Raw genomic sequence first — 16,177 nt, forward strand, 5'->3', positions numbered from 1 at the left:
CGTCGGTAGTTACTATCAACCAGTCCCAGGTCTGTAATGACCGACCCCACTGAAGGGAATCTACTTCTGTCCACCATTTCAAAGATTCTCGGGTGTCCGAAGACAGCACTATCATCTCGGATTTCATGGTCAAAGTGTTTCCTGACCAAGCTGACAAAATGTTCCACTGGAACCTCCGAGAGTGGAACCTGGCAAATTGAAGCGTCTCGAATGACGCCACCATCTTCCCCAGGAGCTTGAGGCACCTCCATACTGAAATGCTCTGAGCCCTGAGAATCTCCTGGACTAGGGTGACCAGATCCCTGGCCTTTACCTCCGGGAGGAATACCCGATGAAGATGGGTGTCCAGTATGACTCCCAAGAATTGGAGCCTTTGTGACGGTACCAACTGAGATTTTTGCAAATTTAAAATCCAGCCGTGAGCCTGCAAAAAACTGATGGCCTCTGCCAAGTGACTCTGCAGCATGGCTGCTGACTCTGCTTTGAACAGGAGATCGTCCAAATAGGGTATTACTGTGATTCCCCTGAGCCTCAGCACCGCCGCCATTACTGACATTATCTTTGTGAATACCCTTGGCGCGGTTGCTAGCCCAAAGGGTAACGCCCGGAATTGTAAATGCAGGTCTCCTATGGCAAACCTCAACAAGGTCTGATGTTCCGGGTGTATAGGAACGTGCAAATATGCGTCCTGGACATCCATGGACGCCAAAAATTCTCCCTGGTCCAGACTCAGGAGTACTGACCGTAGAGACTCCATTTTGAAATGGTCTACCCATAAATGAACATTTAGAGACTTCAAATTTAGTATTGGTCTGAAAGACCCGTCTGGTTTGGGCACCAGGAACAGCGTGGAGTAAAAGCCTTTCTTCCACTCTGTCTTGGGGACTAGTGTCACCACCCCTTTTTCCAAAAGGGAGTGCGCTGCTCTCACAAGAGCTGTACGCAGCCGTGCCTCCTTTGGTAAGGATGTGGGAATGAACCTCTTCGGAGGTGGCCCTCTGAAAGGGATTTTGTAACCCTGTGTTATGATGTCTAGCACCCAGGCATCCTGGTCTAGAGAAGCCCAAGCGTCCCTGAAGAGCGTGAGACGCCCGCCCACTTTTGTCACTGTCGGGCAAAGCCCCTGACAGTCATGCAGAGGGTTTATCCTCTCCTTTATTGGCAGGCTTCTTGTGAAAAGAGCCAAATTTTGACTTTTGTGTCTTGCCTCTAGAGGGCTGAAACCTTCCCCTGAAAGACTGTCCTCGAAAGGACGCACCACCTCTAGGGGAGGGCCGAAAGGACGGCTTAAAAGCAGAAAATCTGGACGTCTGCTTTGCTGAGGAGGCCGGCAGGAATGTACTTTTGCCGCCTGTGGCCTGTTTTATAATCTCCTCTAATTCGGTACCAAAGAGTACCTTTCCTTTGAAGGCTAATGTTTCCAGAGCCTTCTTGGACTCATTGTCTGCTTCCCAGGCTTTTAGCCAAAGCACTCTCCTGGCATTAATGGAGACTGTGGACACTCTGGTTGCCATTTTAATAGCTTCCTCCTCTGCTTCAACTGCATATTCTGCTGCTGCCTTAATCTTTTCTGCCAGCAGTAATGCACCCGGGTCAGCCTGCAGCATGGTGCATAATTCACCAGCCCACTCTATCATGGCCTTAGAAACCCAGGCTGAAGCAATAAGGGGTCGTAAGGTAAACCCCACCCCTTCAAACAGGGGCGGATCCAGGATAAAATGACAGGGGGGGCACCATGATAAAAGAGGGTTTAGGTGGGGGAGGGGCGGTGTTAGTGGTGCCAGTGTACATGCTAAAAGAGCGGCAGAGAGAGGGTGGGAATGGGATTAAAAATAGGCCCTGGCATTTAAAGTACGCAGGCCCACCATGGTGACAAAAGTGAAGGATGTAGTTGTGCGCGCGCCGAAGGCGCGCTCCGGAAAATGGGGTGTGGCCACTCAACAGGGGGCGTGTCCTTGATACACCATATACAACTTCTACACATTATGCAACAAAATACTAGACCCCATTATACTTGCCCCTTACACATGATGCCAAATGGAATGAGCCAAAATTCACATAATGCCACACGGATTGAGCCAAAATTCAAATAATGCCACATGGATTGTGTCAAAATTCACATCAAGCCACACGGATTGAGCCAAAATTCACATAATGCCACATGGATTGAGCCAAAATTCAAATAGTGCCACATGGATTGTGTCAAAATTCACATAATGCCACACGGATTGAGCCAAAGTTTACATAATAACACACAGATTGAGCCAAAATAAACATAATGCCATATGGATTGTGTCAAAATTCACATAATGCCACATGGATTGAGCCAAAATTCACATGATGCCACACGGATTGAGTCAAAATTCACCTAATGCCACACATATTGAGCCAAAATTCACATAATGCCACACGGATTGTGACAAAATTCACATAATGCCACACGGATTGAGCCAAAATTCACATAATGCCACACGGATTGAGCCAGAATTCACTTAATGCCACACAGGTTAAGCCAAAATTCACAATACGTTTCATAAACAGGAACATTGTCCACCAAAGGCGCGCATTAAACATTTACACCATAATGTCCATTACACGTTAAGTTACACGCCATTATGTCCATTATGTATTATGTCAAACACCATAATGCCTATTAAAAATTATGCTACATAAGTGCTGCTTATCTACATGCTCATTGCCAAGGGTTCCATGCTCATTGCCAGAGGTTCCATGCTCATTGCCATGTGGGATTACATGCTCATTGCCAAGGGGAATACATGCTCGCGGTAAATGGGGGACAGCCGCCAGGCAGAAGTGATAGCCACTGACAGTGGCAGAGCCTGGCTGTATTCAGAGCACTGCAGGTCCCGGCTATTTGAAATAATACCCCTTTCACACCAGAAAATGCATTCCCAGGTTGGCCCCTTTTACACCAGCCTAGTCCCTGCATTTTCTGGTGTGAGGGGGAGAGAAAACCACCCCCCCCCCCCTTTAACCAGTTATCTTATTTAACCGGCTATATCTTCGGAACCAACTGATCCATTTACATGAGATAAGTATCATATTGAAGAACTTTTGAGTGGGCTTTGAATTATTTTGGTCCAGTGAAACTGGAACGTTTGGTTCCAGAGTAATCTGCCCTCAAAGAACAAGAACAGTCATGAAATTACATTCCAAAAATAAAAAAATAGTTTACACGTAATATCTCTAGAACCGATTGACCGATATGGACAAGCCTGGTATCATATTGAAGGCCCAGCGATTTGGAATTGAATGAGATCAACCAAAAGCTTCTGTGATGCCAGGGGGAGAACTGGCAGCCGTCGGAACTGGGTGGGGGTCGGAATTGACGGGTCCCATATTATCCTATGGGGAAAAAACGTTACAGCTTTGCCAGGCGATATCTCTGGTTCCCGGGGGGCTAGAGACACAGGGCTGGGCTCGTTGGAAAGCCCTGGTCCTCAGCTACAAAAAAAATGACAGGGGGGGCACGTGCCCGGGTGCCCCCCCCCTGAATCCGCCACTGCCTTCAAAGATAGCCTTGAGGTTTCCCTCCAGCTTTTTATCCACAGAATCTTTAAAAGCTGCACCGCCCTGTACTGGTAATACAGTAGCCTTGGACAAACGTGCCACTGAAGCGTCCACAACTGGGACCTTTTCCCAGAGCTCCGTATGAGACTCTGGCATGGGGTACAGACTAAGGAATCGCTTAGGCATCTGAAGCCTCTTATCAGGAGTTTTCCAAGCCCCTTCTAACAATTCCTGTAACCCCTCATCTGAAGGAAAAGTAACAGCCTCCTTCCGCTGTCGCTTAAAAACACCTTTAACAGGAGTCTTATCCTCCACAGTCAGCTTTAAAGCCTGCTTCACAGCTATAATGAGATCCTCTATACCAGCAGCAGAGTTCTCTTCCAAATCATCACCCTGATCCCAGGGGATGTCAGTATACTCTCCTTCCTCTTCATCTACCACAGTAGTTAAGGCATAAGACCTTCTAGGGGTCCCTGCCACATCATCCATTTTGTCCAGCATTTCACTGAACCTGTTAATCCCTTTTGCAGTATCCTGCATCACCTGGATAAGTGCAGGATCTGCCTGGGTAAGAGGCAAGGAGCCAGACGACTGCTGAGATGATGGCATAGGTCTCTGTGATTCTACCAGCCCATCACTCTGCCTGTCCAAAGCTGCACCAAAGCGTTTACTGACCTGCCTAGGGCCCTGGCCCACACAGGTTCCATATGCTCTGCCCTATGGGGATCACTGCCCATGGGTCTCACATCAGCGCAAGTAATACATAAGCCCCCCTTGGCCATCTGCTCAGGGACAAATTTTTGTGTGCAAACATTGCACGCGCTCAGTGCATTAAGGGCTCCCTCCCCCAAAACCACAGCCTGATGCTCAGACATGACGCAAGTGATAAAAGTATATCTATCAGTATACACAGTGCAAACAATGTACAAGCGTTTATACAGAGGCAATGCACCCAATCACTTATCTGTCTGTTGGTTTCAACTGCGGGGAAGCGATGCCCAGGAAATCCAAGTCACTCTGCCAGGATCAGTAAGCCAGCTCAGCTCCGCTGCAAGCGTTCTGAAAGGCGCCAAAGTCAGAGTGAAGGAAGAGACCACAGGTCCCTGCTGCTGCGGGGTCCGTGACCTTTTGGCGCCAACCACCCCCAGCAAGCCGCTCCTTAGGTAGGATTTCCTAGTTCCAGTGTCTCCCCCTCAAATGGGGATCACTTGGAACATGCCTGTCACAACGCTGCTGTCCTCTCATCTAGGAGCTCAGCGTGTAAGCTCCGCATAAAATGGCCGCCGCCATCACGGAGCGCCTGTCCCCCATGATCCCCACCTAAGCGTGGAGCCGGTTTCAGGGTACTCCGGAGCCCAGGCAGCCTTTTAGAAAAGGCTATAAGCGCTGCACAGGGAGACCAGACAGCGTCTCCCCTGTGCACAGTGAGCTGACAGGACGCGCTTCTGTCAGCTCCTGCTGCGCAAGCAGTGTGAGGATTCACTATGAGAATCCTCACACTGTGCCTACCTAGCTAGGGTAAAAGTTAATAAAATAATAAAAATCCCCTAACTACTCTAATTCTTCGGCTGCTCCTGCAGCCCTTTAGAATAGCACCCACTCCAGTGGGCACCTAACACGAACTGAAGAGTCCAGGGATGCAGTAGGGGAGGAGCCTACCCTCTAAAACTTTAGGATAGGTGCCTGGCTCCTTCGGACCCTCCTACATCCCAGTGTTGAGCTGTGTCACCAGGACCATTGAAAGAGAAACTACAGTGTTAATAAAAATTAGTGATAAGAAGCTGAAGCTATGTATAGAGAGAGAGAAAAAAAATTGAGATGTAATTAAAATATTAAAGAAAAAGTGTTAGTGAGGAAAATAAATAAAAAAAGTGTTAATAGAATGTTGGAAATGGTGTCTATTTTCAAACACAGCCTTTAACATGACAGTCAGGAGCTGATTGGTTGGTATTTTATTATGTCTCTGTCTCTCTCCAAAGTTTAATAGATAGACCCTTGAGTTTTCTAGCTTTGATATCTGATGGCATTAACAGTTCTTCATTTACTCCCTGTGGATGAGGAGTTCGGAGTGTGAATAAAGAACTATTTACCAATAATCATGTGCTGTTTGCATTTATCAAGTAAATATGTGCATTTAGACGGCATCCACACCCGTATGCCCAATACCAAACAATTTTTTAAATAATTTAAATGTAACAATTCCATCTAAGTCTACTATTTCCAGATACGACACTAATGTATTTCATTGCAATATCATTTTGATATGTACTTTAGTCCTTCTGAAAATCAACTTTATTTAATGAGTCATAAATGCAGATTTCTACTATAGAAAGCATATTTTCTACAAAAGAACCTACAATATCAATTCACTGACCTCTCGTTTTGCCAGACTGGCTTCTGAATAGAATCTTGAGACAACCTGTTCTGACCATGGTGCAGTTGCCGATGATTGCCCGGGCTCGTTTGTCTGTAAAGACACAGACTTGCAAATATAATTGCATGATAGTGCAAAATGTGTAAAAAATATATATATATATATATATATATATATATATATATATATATATATATATATATATATATATATATATATACATACATACATATACACACACACACATACATATATACATATATATATTATAAGGGCACGGTCGTGCCCTTATATTAAGGCTGAATCCAACGAACGGATTTTTCCCATAGGGAACTTTTCGGATGGGGGCATGGTGTTTGAGGGACTGCACCTCAAAAGTGACTGGGTGTACTGAGCTGAAATTTGGCATGTACGCGTAGAATCGTCAACCGGTGCTGCGTGCCAAATTTCAGGTCGAAATATAAAAAAATGACCAATTGGGAGCGATCTAAACTTCCAACTGCCAGTTTTTTTCTGACACTCGCGAAATGACACTTTGTCACCCATGTTAGTCTATGAGGGGGTTTTTGGGAAGGCATAACTCGGGGTAGGGGAACAATTGAGACTTGGGGTTTGTTTTATTAGGTAGATATTGTCCCAGTGGAGTGCCTTTTGGGGTTGAGGATTTTCAGATAGGTACAGTTTTTTTATAATTTAGTGAAACATGCCCCATTATAGAGATAGGAGCTCCAACTTGTTGCGCATGCGCAGTCCCGCCACTAGGGGGAGTCCTCAGATTGGCTTCACTTCAGTGTACCAAGATGGCCGACGGTGAAGCTAGTGTGAAGTGCTGCGGCCAGAGCCTCCTGCAGGTCCCCTCCATAAACTTCTGCCTGGCCAGCGTTGAGGTACTGGGTGGGGGGAGAGTGAGTGGGGGGCGCTGGCAGCTAATTCATGGGGTGAGTGAGTGAGTGAGTGGGGGAGCGCTGGGAGCGAGGGGGAGTGTGGCCGTCTGTCCTGCTGCTGACATCCATGCGCTGCAGCCTCAGTGTGCATGCCTCGTTATTAATAGACTATCTCTGTATGTATGCTCTCCCTGTCCTGTCACCCTGCAGCAGAGAGTGACAGTGTGATTTCAGCTGCAGGGTGACAGGACAGGGAGAGCGTACATACAGAGATCTTCAGTGCAGCGTATTGTTGTATTAAGCTAGCCAGCAGCTGCTGCTGCTGCCTCCAGAAGCCCCCGGTGTATGTAGCCTGACAAGTCCTCTTGTGGCCACCCCACGGTGAGTGCCTGCCCCACCCCATTCTGAGTGTCTTCCGTAGTAGATCTCTGTATGTACACTCTCCCTGTCCTGTCACCCTGCAGCAGAGAGCGGCAGTGTGCTTTCAGCTGCAGGGTGACAGGACAGGGAGAGCGTACATACAGAGATCTTCAGTGCAGACACTCACAGCGTATTGTTGTATAAATCTAGCCAGCAGCTGCTGCTGCCTCCAGAAGCCCCCCGTGTATGTAGCATGACAAGTCCTCTTGTGGCCACCCCACCACACGGTGAGTGCCTGCCCCACCCCATTCTGAGTGTCTGCCATAGTAGATCTCTGTATGTACACTCTCCCTGTCCTGTCACCCTGCAGCAGAGAGCGGCAGTGTGCTTTCAGCTGCAGGGTGACAGGACAGAGAGAGCATACATACAGAGATCCATACATACCTCCCAACTTTTAAGTCCTTAGAAGAGGGACACATGCCGTAAAATAGGGGGCGTGGCTACCGGAAAGGGGGCGTGGCCTATATGCCTGCCGTAGTAGATCTCTGTATGTACACTCTCCCTGTCCTGTCACCCTGCAGCAGAGAGCGGCAGTGTGCTTTCAGCTGCAGGGTGACAGGACAGGGAGAGCATACATACAGAGATCCATACATACCTCCCAACTTTTAAGTCCTTAGAAGAGGGACACAGGCCGTGTAAAATAGGGGGCGTGGTTACCGGAAAGGGGCGTGACCTATATTCACGTCTGCCTGCAAGACCACGCCCCCATTTTGACGCTGTGGGGGTTGGGATGGCCATCATTGCCATCGATGGCAATTCTGCAACTGACCATCGATAGTCCTAAACTATGCAATGGATGACCATCGATATTTTTACATATCGATGGTCATCCATTGGCAGGTATTCAATGCCGGTGCGAGCTGCCGGCGAGGGGGTTAAACAGCGAGGATTGCTGAAAACCAGCGATCCTCGCTGTTTAACCCCCACGCCGGCCGCTCGCACTATGCAACGCTCTGGGGAAATCCTCGCCGTCACAGGACGGTGAGAATTCCCCAAAACTGCTTCGCTGCTTCTGGAGCCGCATCCGCCAATTCCCCCTCGCTCAAAAAACGGAGCGAGGGGGAATTGGCGGATGCGGAGGCTACATTGAATGCTGTCAGGGTGAGTGGTGACAGCGAGCAGGAAGCCCTGCTCGCTGTCACCACTCGCCCAGAGCATTGAATACCTGCCATTGTGTTTGATTGGCATGTGGGCCAATCAAAACACGGGGCGGAGCTTCATGGGTGTCAGGGGCGGAGCTAAGCTCAGTGTCCTGGCACTTTGAAAAAAAAAAAGCAAAACATTGTTTTGCTGTTCCATTGATGGTACTCTGTCACCCCCAGTGCCCCCATGTGTACGCTGCCCCCCAGTGCCCCTGTGTGTACGCTGTCCCCCCAGTGCCCCTGTGTGTATGCTGTCCCCCCAATGCCCCTTCGTGTGTACCCAGTCCTCCCCAGTGCCCCCCGTGTGTACGCTGTCCTCCCCAGTGCCCCCCATGTGTACGCTGTGCCCCCGTGTGTACACTGTCCCACCCCCAGTGCCCCCCGTGTGTACGCTGCACCCCCAGTGCCCCCGTATGTACGCTGTGCTCCCCCTGTGTGTACACTGTGCTCCCCCGTGTGTACGCTGTCCCACCCCCAGTGCCCCCCGTGTGTACGCTGTCCCACCCCCAGTGCCCCCCGTGTGTACGCTGCCCCCCCAGTGCCCCCGTATGTACGCTGTGCTCCCCCGTGTGTACGCTGTGCTTCCCCCCGTGTGTACGCTGTGCTTCCCACCCGTGTGTACGCTGTGCTTCCCAAACCGTGTGTACGATGTGCTTCCCACCCCGTGTGTACGATGTGCTTCCCACCCCGTGTGTACGCTGTGCTTCCCACCCCGTGTGTACGATGTGCTTCCCACCCCGTGTGTACGATGTGCTTCCCACCCCGTGTGTACGATGTGCTTCCCACCCCGTGTGTACGATGTGCTTCCCACCCCGTGTGTACGATGTGCTTCCCACCCCGTGTGTACGATGTGCTTCCCACCCCGTGTGTACGATGTGCTTCCCACCCCGTGTGTACGATGTGCTTCCCACCCCGTGTGTACGATGTGCTTCCCACCCCGTGTGTACGATGTGCTTCCCACCCCGTGTGTACGATGTGCTTCCCACCCCGTGTGTACGATGTGCATCCCCCCCTGTGTGTACGCTGTGCCCCCCCAGTGCCCCCCATGTGTACGCTGTCCCGCCCCCATGTGTACGCTGCCCCCCCCAGTGCACCCGCCCCCATGTGTACGCTGCCCCCCCCCAGTGCATTATTATTGTTATTGTTATTATTATATTTCCTGCCCAGACTCTGTCCTCCCCATGCTGCCGCCGGGACTCGTCGGGACCAGGTTAAGGCTCTTCCACAGCCTGCGGCCTAACAATCTGGTGAAGCACCGGCCTTGAGTTGCCTCCGCCACCCGGAAGACAGAAAGCATCCACCCGGGCCATCAGAGGAGCAGCTGCACCCAGGTAAATCCATCCACCCACTGTCCCTGTGTGTACCCTGTCCCCCATCCCCACTATCCCTGTGTGTACCCTGTCCCCCCAACTGTCCCCCACACCAGAATCCCTGTGCATACCCTGTCCCCCCCCCACTGTCCCTGCATGTACCCTGCCCCCCCAGTGCCCGCCGTGTGTACGCTGCCCCCCCAGTGCCCGCTGCCCGCTGCCCCCCAGTGCCCCCGTGTGTATGCTGCCCCCCTACAGTGCCCAGTGCCCCCTGTGTGTATGCTGTCCCCCCCCCCCCATGTCGCCGTGTGTACGCTGCCCCCCCAGTGCCCCCATGTGTACGCTGCCCCCCCAGTGCCCCCTTGTGTACGCTGTCCCCCCCAGTGCCCCCGTGTGTATGCTGTCCCCCCAGTGCCCCTTCGTGTGTACCCAGTCCTCCCCAGTGCCCGCTGTGTGTACGCTGTCCTCCCCAGTGCCCCCCATGTGTACGCTGTGCCCCCCGTGTGTACACTGTCCCACCCCCAGTGCCCCCCGTGTGTACGCTGCCCCCCCAGTGCCCCCATATGTACGCTGTGCTCCCCCGTGTGTACGCTGTGCTTCCCCCGTGTGTACGCTGTGCATCCCCCCGTGTGTACGCTGTGCATCCCCCCGTGTGTACGCTGTGCATCCCCCCATGTGTACGCTGTGCCACCCCCGTGTGTACGCTGTCCCCCCACCGTGTGTACGCTGCCCCCCACCCAGTGCCCCCCGTGTGTACGCATTATTATTGTTATTGTTATTATTATTATTATATTTCCTGCCCAGACTCTGTCCTCCCCATGCTGTCACCGGGACTCGTCGGGACCAGGTTAAGGCTCTTTCACTGCCTGCGGCCTAACAATCTGGTGAAGCACTGGCCTTGAGTTGCCTCCGCCACCCGGAAGACAGAAAGCAGCCACCCGGGCCATCAGAGGAGCAGCTGCACCCAGGTAAATCCATCCACCCACTGTCCCTGTGTGTACCCTGTCCCCCATCCCCACTATCCCTGTGTTTACCCTGTCCCCCCAACTGTCCCCCACACCAGAATCACTGTGCATACCCTGTCCCGTCCCCACCACTGTCCCTGCATGTACCCTGCCCCCTCAGTGCCCTCCGTGTGTACGCTGCCCCCCCCAGTGCCCGCCGTGTGTACGCTGCCCCCCCCAGTGCCCGCTGCCCCCCAGTGCCCCCGTGTGTATGCTGCCCCCTACAGTGCCCTGTGCCCCCTGTGTGTATGCTGTCCCCCCCGTGTTGCCGTGTGTACGCTGCTCCCTCCCAGTGCCCCCGTGTGTATGCTGCCCCCCCCCAGTGCCCCCGTGTGTATGCTGCCCCCCCAGTGTCCCTGTGTGTATGCTGCCCCCCCAGTGTCCCTGTGTGTATGCTGTCCCCCCCAGTGCCCCCGTGTGTATGCTGTTGTCCCCCCCTAGTGCCCCCATGTGTACGCTGTTCCCCCCCATTTGTCTACGCTGTCCCCCCCAGTGCCCGCCGTGTGTATGCTGTCCCCCCCCCAGTGCCCCCGTGTGTACGCTGCCCCCCCAGTGCCCCCGTGTGTACGCTGTCTCCCAGTGCCCCCCCATGTGTACGCTGTGCCCCCCGTGTGTACGCTGTCCCCTTCAGTGCCCCCGTGTGTACACTGTCCCCCCTGTCCCTGTATGTACCCTGTTCCCCCCAGTGCCCGCCGTGTGTACGCTGTCCCCCCCCAGTGCCCACCGTTTGTACGCTGCCCCCCCCATTGCCCCGTGTGTATGCTGTCCCCCCACAGTGCCCCCCGTGTGTATTCTGTCCCCCCACAGTGCCCCCCGTGTGTATGCTGTTGTCCCCCCAGTGCCCTGTGTGTACGCTGTGCCCCCCATTTGTGTACGCTGTCCCCCCACAGTGCCCCCCGTGTGTATTCTGTCCCCCCACAGTGCCCCCCGTGTGTATGCTGTTGTCCCCCCAGTGCCCTGTGTGTACGCTGTGCCCCCCATTTGTGTACGCTGTCCCCCCCAGTGCCCCCGTGTGTACGCTGTCCCCCCAGTGCCCCCCGTGTGTTCGCTTGCCCCCTCAGTGCCCCCGTGTGTATGCTGTCCCCCCAGTGCCCCCCATGTGTACGCTGTGCCCCCCGTTTGTACGCTGTCCCCCTCCCAGTGCCCCCCCGTGTGTACTCTGTCCCCCCCTGTACTGCAGCTGTCCCCCCAGTGCCCCCGTGTGTATGCTGTCCCCCCAGTGCCCCCCCATGTGTACGCTGTGCCCCCCGTGTGTACGCTGTCCCCTTCAGTGCCCCCTGTGTGTACGCTGTGTCCCGATGTCCCTGTATGTACCCTGTCACCCCCCCCAGTGCCCGCCGTGTGTATGCTGTCCCCCCCAGTGCCCGCCGTTTGTACGCTGTCCCCCTCCCAGTGCCCCCCCGTGTGTACTCTGTCCCCCCCTGTACTGCAGCTGTCCCCCCCAGTGCTTCCTGTGTGTGTACGCTGTCCTTCCCCCAGTGCCCCCGTGTTTACCCTGTGCCCCCCGTGTGTACGCTGTCTCCCCCCAGTGCCCCCCGTGTGTACGCTGTCCCCCTCCCAGTGCCCCCCGTGTGTACACTGTCTCCCCCCAGTGCCCCCCGTGTGTACACTGTCCCCCCCCCCCAGTGTCTCCGTGTGTATGCTGTTGCCCCTGTGTAATTATGCTGTCCCTCCCCCAGTGCCCCCATGTGTGTACGCTGTGCCCCCTGTGTGTATGCTGCCCCCCGTGCCACCCATGTGTACGCTGTCTGTCCCCCGGTGCCCCCGTGTGTGTACGTTGTCCCCCCAGTGCCCCCCGTGTGTGCGCTGCCCCCCGTATGTGTACGCTGCCCCCCCCCCCCCCCCAGTGCTTCCCGTGTGTGTGTGCCCGCCCGCCCGCCAGCCAGCAGCTCCTATCCCCGGCATCTTACATCCCCTACCATCCAGGCCGGGGACGCGCTTGCCTGGCCGCCCGCCTGCAGCTCCTAAAGCTGAGCCCTTTATTATTATTGTTAATATTATTATTTATTATATTTCCTGCCCAGACTCTGTCCTCCCCATGCTGCCACCGGGACCAGGTTCAGGCGCTTCCACAGCCTGCGGCCTAACAATCTGGTGAAGCTCCGGCCTTGAATTGCCTCCGCCTCCCGGAAGACAGAAAGCAGCCACCCGGGCCATCAGTGGAGCAGCTGGACCCAGGTAAATCCATCCCCCCACTGTCCCTGTGTGTACCCTGTCCCCCATCCCCACTATCCCTGTGTGTACCCTGTCCCCCATCCCCACTATCCTTGTGTGTACCCTGTCCCCCACACAACTATACCTGTGCATACCCTGTCCCCCCCACTGTCCCTGCATGTACCCTGCCCCCCCAGTGCCCGCCGTGTGTACGCTGCCCCCCCAGTGCCCGCTGCCCCCCCAGTGCCCCCCGTGTGTACGCTGCCCCCCCAGTGCCCCCTGTGTGTATGCTGTCCCCCCCAGTGTCCCCGTGTGTACGCTGTCCCCCCCACCCCAGTACCCCGTGTGTACGCTGTCCCCCCCAGTGCCCCCGTGTTTACGCTGTCTTTCCCACAGTGCCCCCCATGTGTAAGCTGTCCCCCCCAGTGTCCCGTGTGTACGCTGCCCCCACCAGTACCCAGTGCCCCCGTGTGTACGCTGTCCCCCCCCCCCCAGTGCCCCCGTGTGTACGCTGTCCCCCCCCCCAGTGCCCTCGTGTGTACGCTGTCCCCCCCCCCAGTGCCCTCGTGTGTACGCTGTCCCCCCCCAGTGTCCTCGTATGTACGCTGTCCCCCCCCCAGTGCCCTCGTGTGTACGCTGTCCCCCCCCCCAGTGCCCTCGTGTGTACGCTGTCCCCCCCCCCCAGTGCCCTCGTGTGTACGCTGTCCCCCCCCACAGTGCCCTCGTGTGTACGCTGTCCCCCCCGTGCCCTCGTGTGTATGCTGTCCCCCGCCAGTGCCCTTGTGTGTACGCTGTCCCCCCCAGTGCCCCACGTGTGTACGCTGCCCCCCCAGTGCCCCACGTGTGTACGCTGCCCCCCCCCAGTGCCCCACGTGTGTACGCTGCCCCCCCCGTGCCCCCCGTGTGTATGCTGTCCCCCCATGTGTACGCTGTCCCCCCCAGTGCCCCCGTGTGTATGCTGTTGTCCCCCCCAGTGCCCCCATGTGTACGCTGTGCCCCCCCATTTGTGTACGCTGTCCCCCCCAGTGCCCCCCCATTTGTGTACGCTGTCCCCCCAGTGCCCCCCATGTGTGCGCTGTCCCCCCCAGTGCCCCCGTGTGTATGCTGTCCCCCCAGTGCCCCGTGTGTACGCTGTACCCCCAGTGCCACCCATGTGTACGCTGTGCCCCCCGTGTGTACGCTTTTCCCCTCCAGTGCCCCCCGTGTGTACGCAGTCCCCCCAGTGCCCCCTTGTGTACGCTGTCCCCCCTAGTGCCCCCGTGTGCACGCTGTGCCCCCCAGTGCCCCTCGTGCATAAGCTGTTCCCCCCCTATGTGTTCCCCGTGTGCACATTGTCCTCCTTCAATGCCCTACAGTAAAGCTTCTACACTCTGGGTGCCATGCTCATTGCCAGGGGTTTCATGGGATGGATGTCTTGCCTGTTGACAGGGGTTTCATGCACTGGGACGGGTGTCATACTCAATGCCAGGGGTTTGTAATGCTTGTAATTTTATTCTTACACTGAAATTTAAAATTTAAAATAAAAATAAATTGAAAAAAGCTATGAAATTCCATTGACAAAAAACCTTACGGTTTCACATGTCCCATTAAGGCTTCTTACACATGATCTGGCATTTCTGAAACCTGTTGTAACTCTTCCACTCAAACGCCAAAAAGCAATGAAATTACGATCATTAAGGCTGACGCCTTAATGGACGTGTTCCTTGCGCAATACAGATATGGTACGCCATCACAGCCTGTGGGTAAGTGCAGATTCAGCACTCTCACAGAGTGAGATTGCTGTCACTCACACAATGGTGGAGCTGCTAATTCACAGATTTGTGTGCTCATTGGAATACACACATGCAGTCTATGCAACTGAAGGTCTGAGCAGTAAACAGAGCCGAGAGGATAGGGTAAAAGTGGTGTTGATTGGGTAGGAGGCAGTGTGGTGCGGATGGGGAGGAATAGAAATGCGTAGATGGTAGGAAGGCTAAGCAGCACTGATGGGGGACTAACAAAGCAGATGGGTGGAAAAGAGTGGCACAGATTGGGGAAGGCAAGACAGAGTGATGCGATTGGGTGGGAAACAGAGGAGCAGTTGGAGGAAAGACAGCACTGATGGGGGAGGGGGTTCGGAGCAAAGGGGATAAAGGGAAAACAGAGCAGTACAGATGGAGAGGGGAGACAGCAGTACAGATGGAAGGAAACTATGTCATGGATGATGCGGGCAGAGCAGCATGGATGGAGGGGGAGACAGAGTCTCACTAATAGTGTGGAAGCCAGTGGCACAGGTAGAAGTAAACAGCGGCATCTGTGTGGAAAGACAGGGCAGTGCAGATGGGGAAAGACACATTGTTGTGGATGAGGGAGTACACACAGCAGTAGGGATTGAAGAAGACCGAGCAGCATGAAGGCGTATAGAAGAGGAAAGTGTTGATGCATAGTAGTTGGGAGTATTATAGTTTTTGCAATTATGAAAGATGTTTATTGTAACTGTATGTGAATACTAAATTAAATGGATATAGGTAGTGAGTGTGAAAGATGTTGGACCCTCAGTGGGATAGTTCTAGTAATAGTGTTTATTCTAGCACCCGCCATCTTTATAAACCCATGCAGTTCCTCTACCCTGTCTGGGGTATTGCTGTCTGCTGTAGTGTTTCTAGCACAGGTCTGGTTTGCAGTGCTGATATACAGACCACACTGTGCTAGAATTACTACAGCAGACAGCTACACCCCAGGCAGGGAAGAGGAACTGCATGGGTTTTCAAAGATGGCGGGTGCTAGAATGAACACTATAGTAACTCAGAGGTATAGACAGTTTTACATGATTGCAGATACTTATTAGGATGAGTGCGCCACATAACTGCTCAGACCTTCAGTTGCATAGACTGCATGTGTGTATTCCAATGAGCACACAAATCTGTGAATTAGCAGCTCCACCATTGTGTGAGTGACAGCAATCTCACTCTGTGAGAGTGCTGAATCTGCACTTACCCACAGGCTGTGATGGCGTACCATATCTGTATTGCGCAAGGAACACGTCCATTAAGGCGTCAGCCTTAATGATCGTAATTTCATTGCTTTTTGGCGTTTGAGTGGAAGAGTTACAACAGGTTTCAGAAATGCCAGATCATGTGTAAGAAGCCTTAATGGGACATGTGAAACCGTAAGGTTTTTTGTCAATGGAATATATATATATATATATAAAAATAATCATAGTTACTGATTATCCCTGATTTCCAGGTATAGTACCAGGTTATTAAACATACTGTCATTGAAAACAGCACTATTTAGATTTTTGCTACATACATCTCATGTTATTCTACATATTTAATTCAAATTTTCCCAACTATTCTATGAGTGTGTTGGGTTATTC

General features: G+C 53.5%; 2 protein-coding genes across 6 annotated transcripts in view; one reads left to right on the top strand and one right to left on the bottom strand.

Moving 5' to 3' along the window:
- ST6GALNAC2 (ST6 N-acetylgalactosaminide alpha-2,6-sialyltransferase 2) overlaps window positions 1-16,177 on the bottom strand; it is a 107,461-nt gene that overhangs the window by 78,814 nt on the left and 12,470 nt on the right. For 2 of the 3 annotated variants that reach the window (XM_083147841.1, XM_083147840.1), the window contains exon 2: window positions 5,906-5,998. The exons of the other annotated variant lie outside the window; for it this stretch is intronic. In XM_083147841.1, coding sequence (XP_083003967.1) covers window positions 5,906-5,998 — 93 coding nt within the window. The remainder of the gene's footprint in view (window positions 1-5,905; window positions 5,999-16,177) is intronic. 3 annotated transcript variants of the gene reach the window in all.
- The window catches only part of LOC146008494 (uncharacterized), a 50,432-nt gene continuing 40,752 nt past the window's right edge, over window positions 6,498-16,177 (top strand). The window contains exons 1-4 of one of the 3 annotated variants that reach the window (XM_083147847.1): window positions 6,498-6,792; window positions 9,519-9,682; window positions 10,466-10,629; window positions 12,690-12,843. The gene's annotated coding sequence lies outside the window, so the exon portion shown is untranslated. The remainder of the gene's footprint in view (window positions 6,793-9,518; window positions 9,683-10,465; window positions 10,630-12,689; window positions 12,844-16,177) is intronic. The other 2 variants (XM_083147846.1, XM_083147845.1) reach the window with 2 other exon arrangements.

This window comes from Crinia signifera, chromosome 6, assembly GCF_055691185.1.
Source record: "Crinia signifera chromosome 6, ASM5569118v1, whole genome shotgun sequence".
NCBI lineage: Eukaryota > Metazoa > Chordata > Amphibia > Anura > Myobatrachidae > Crinia > Crinia signifera.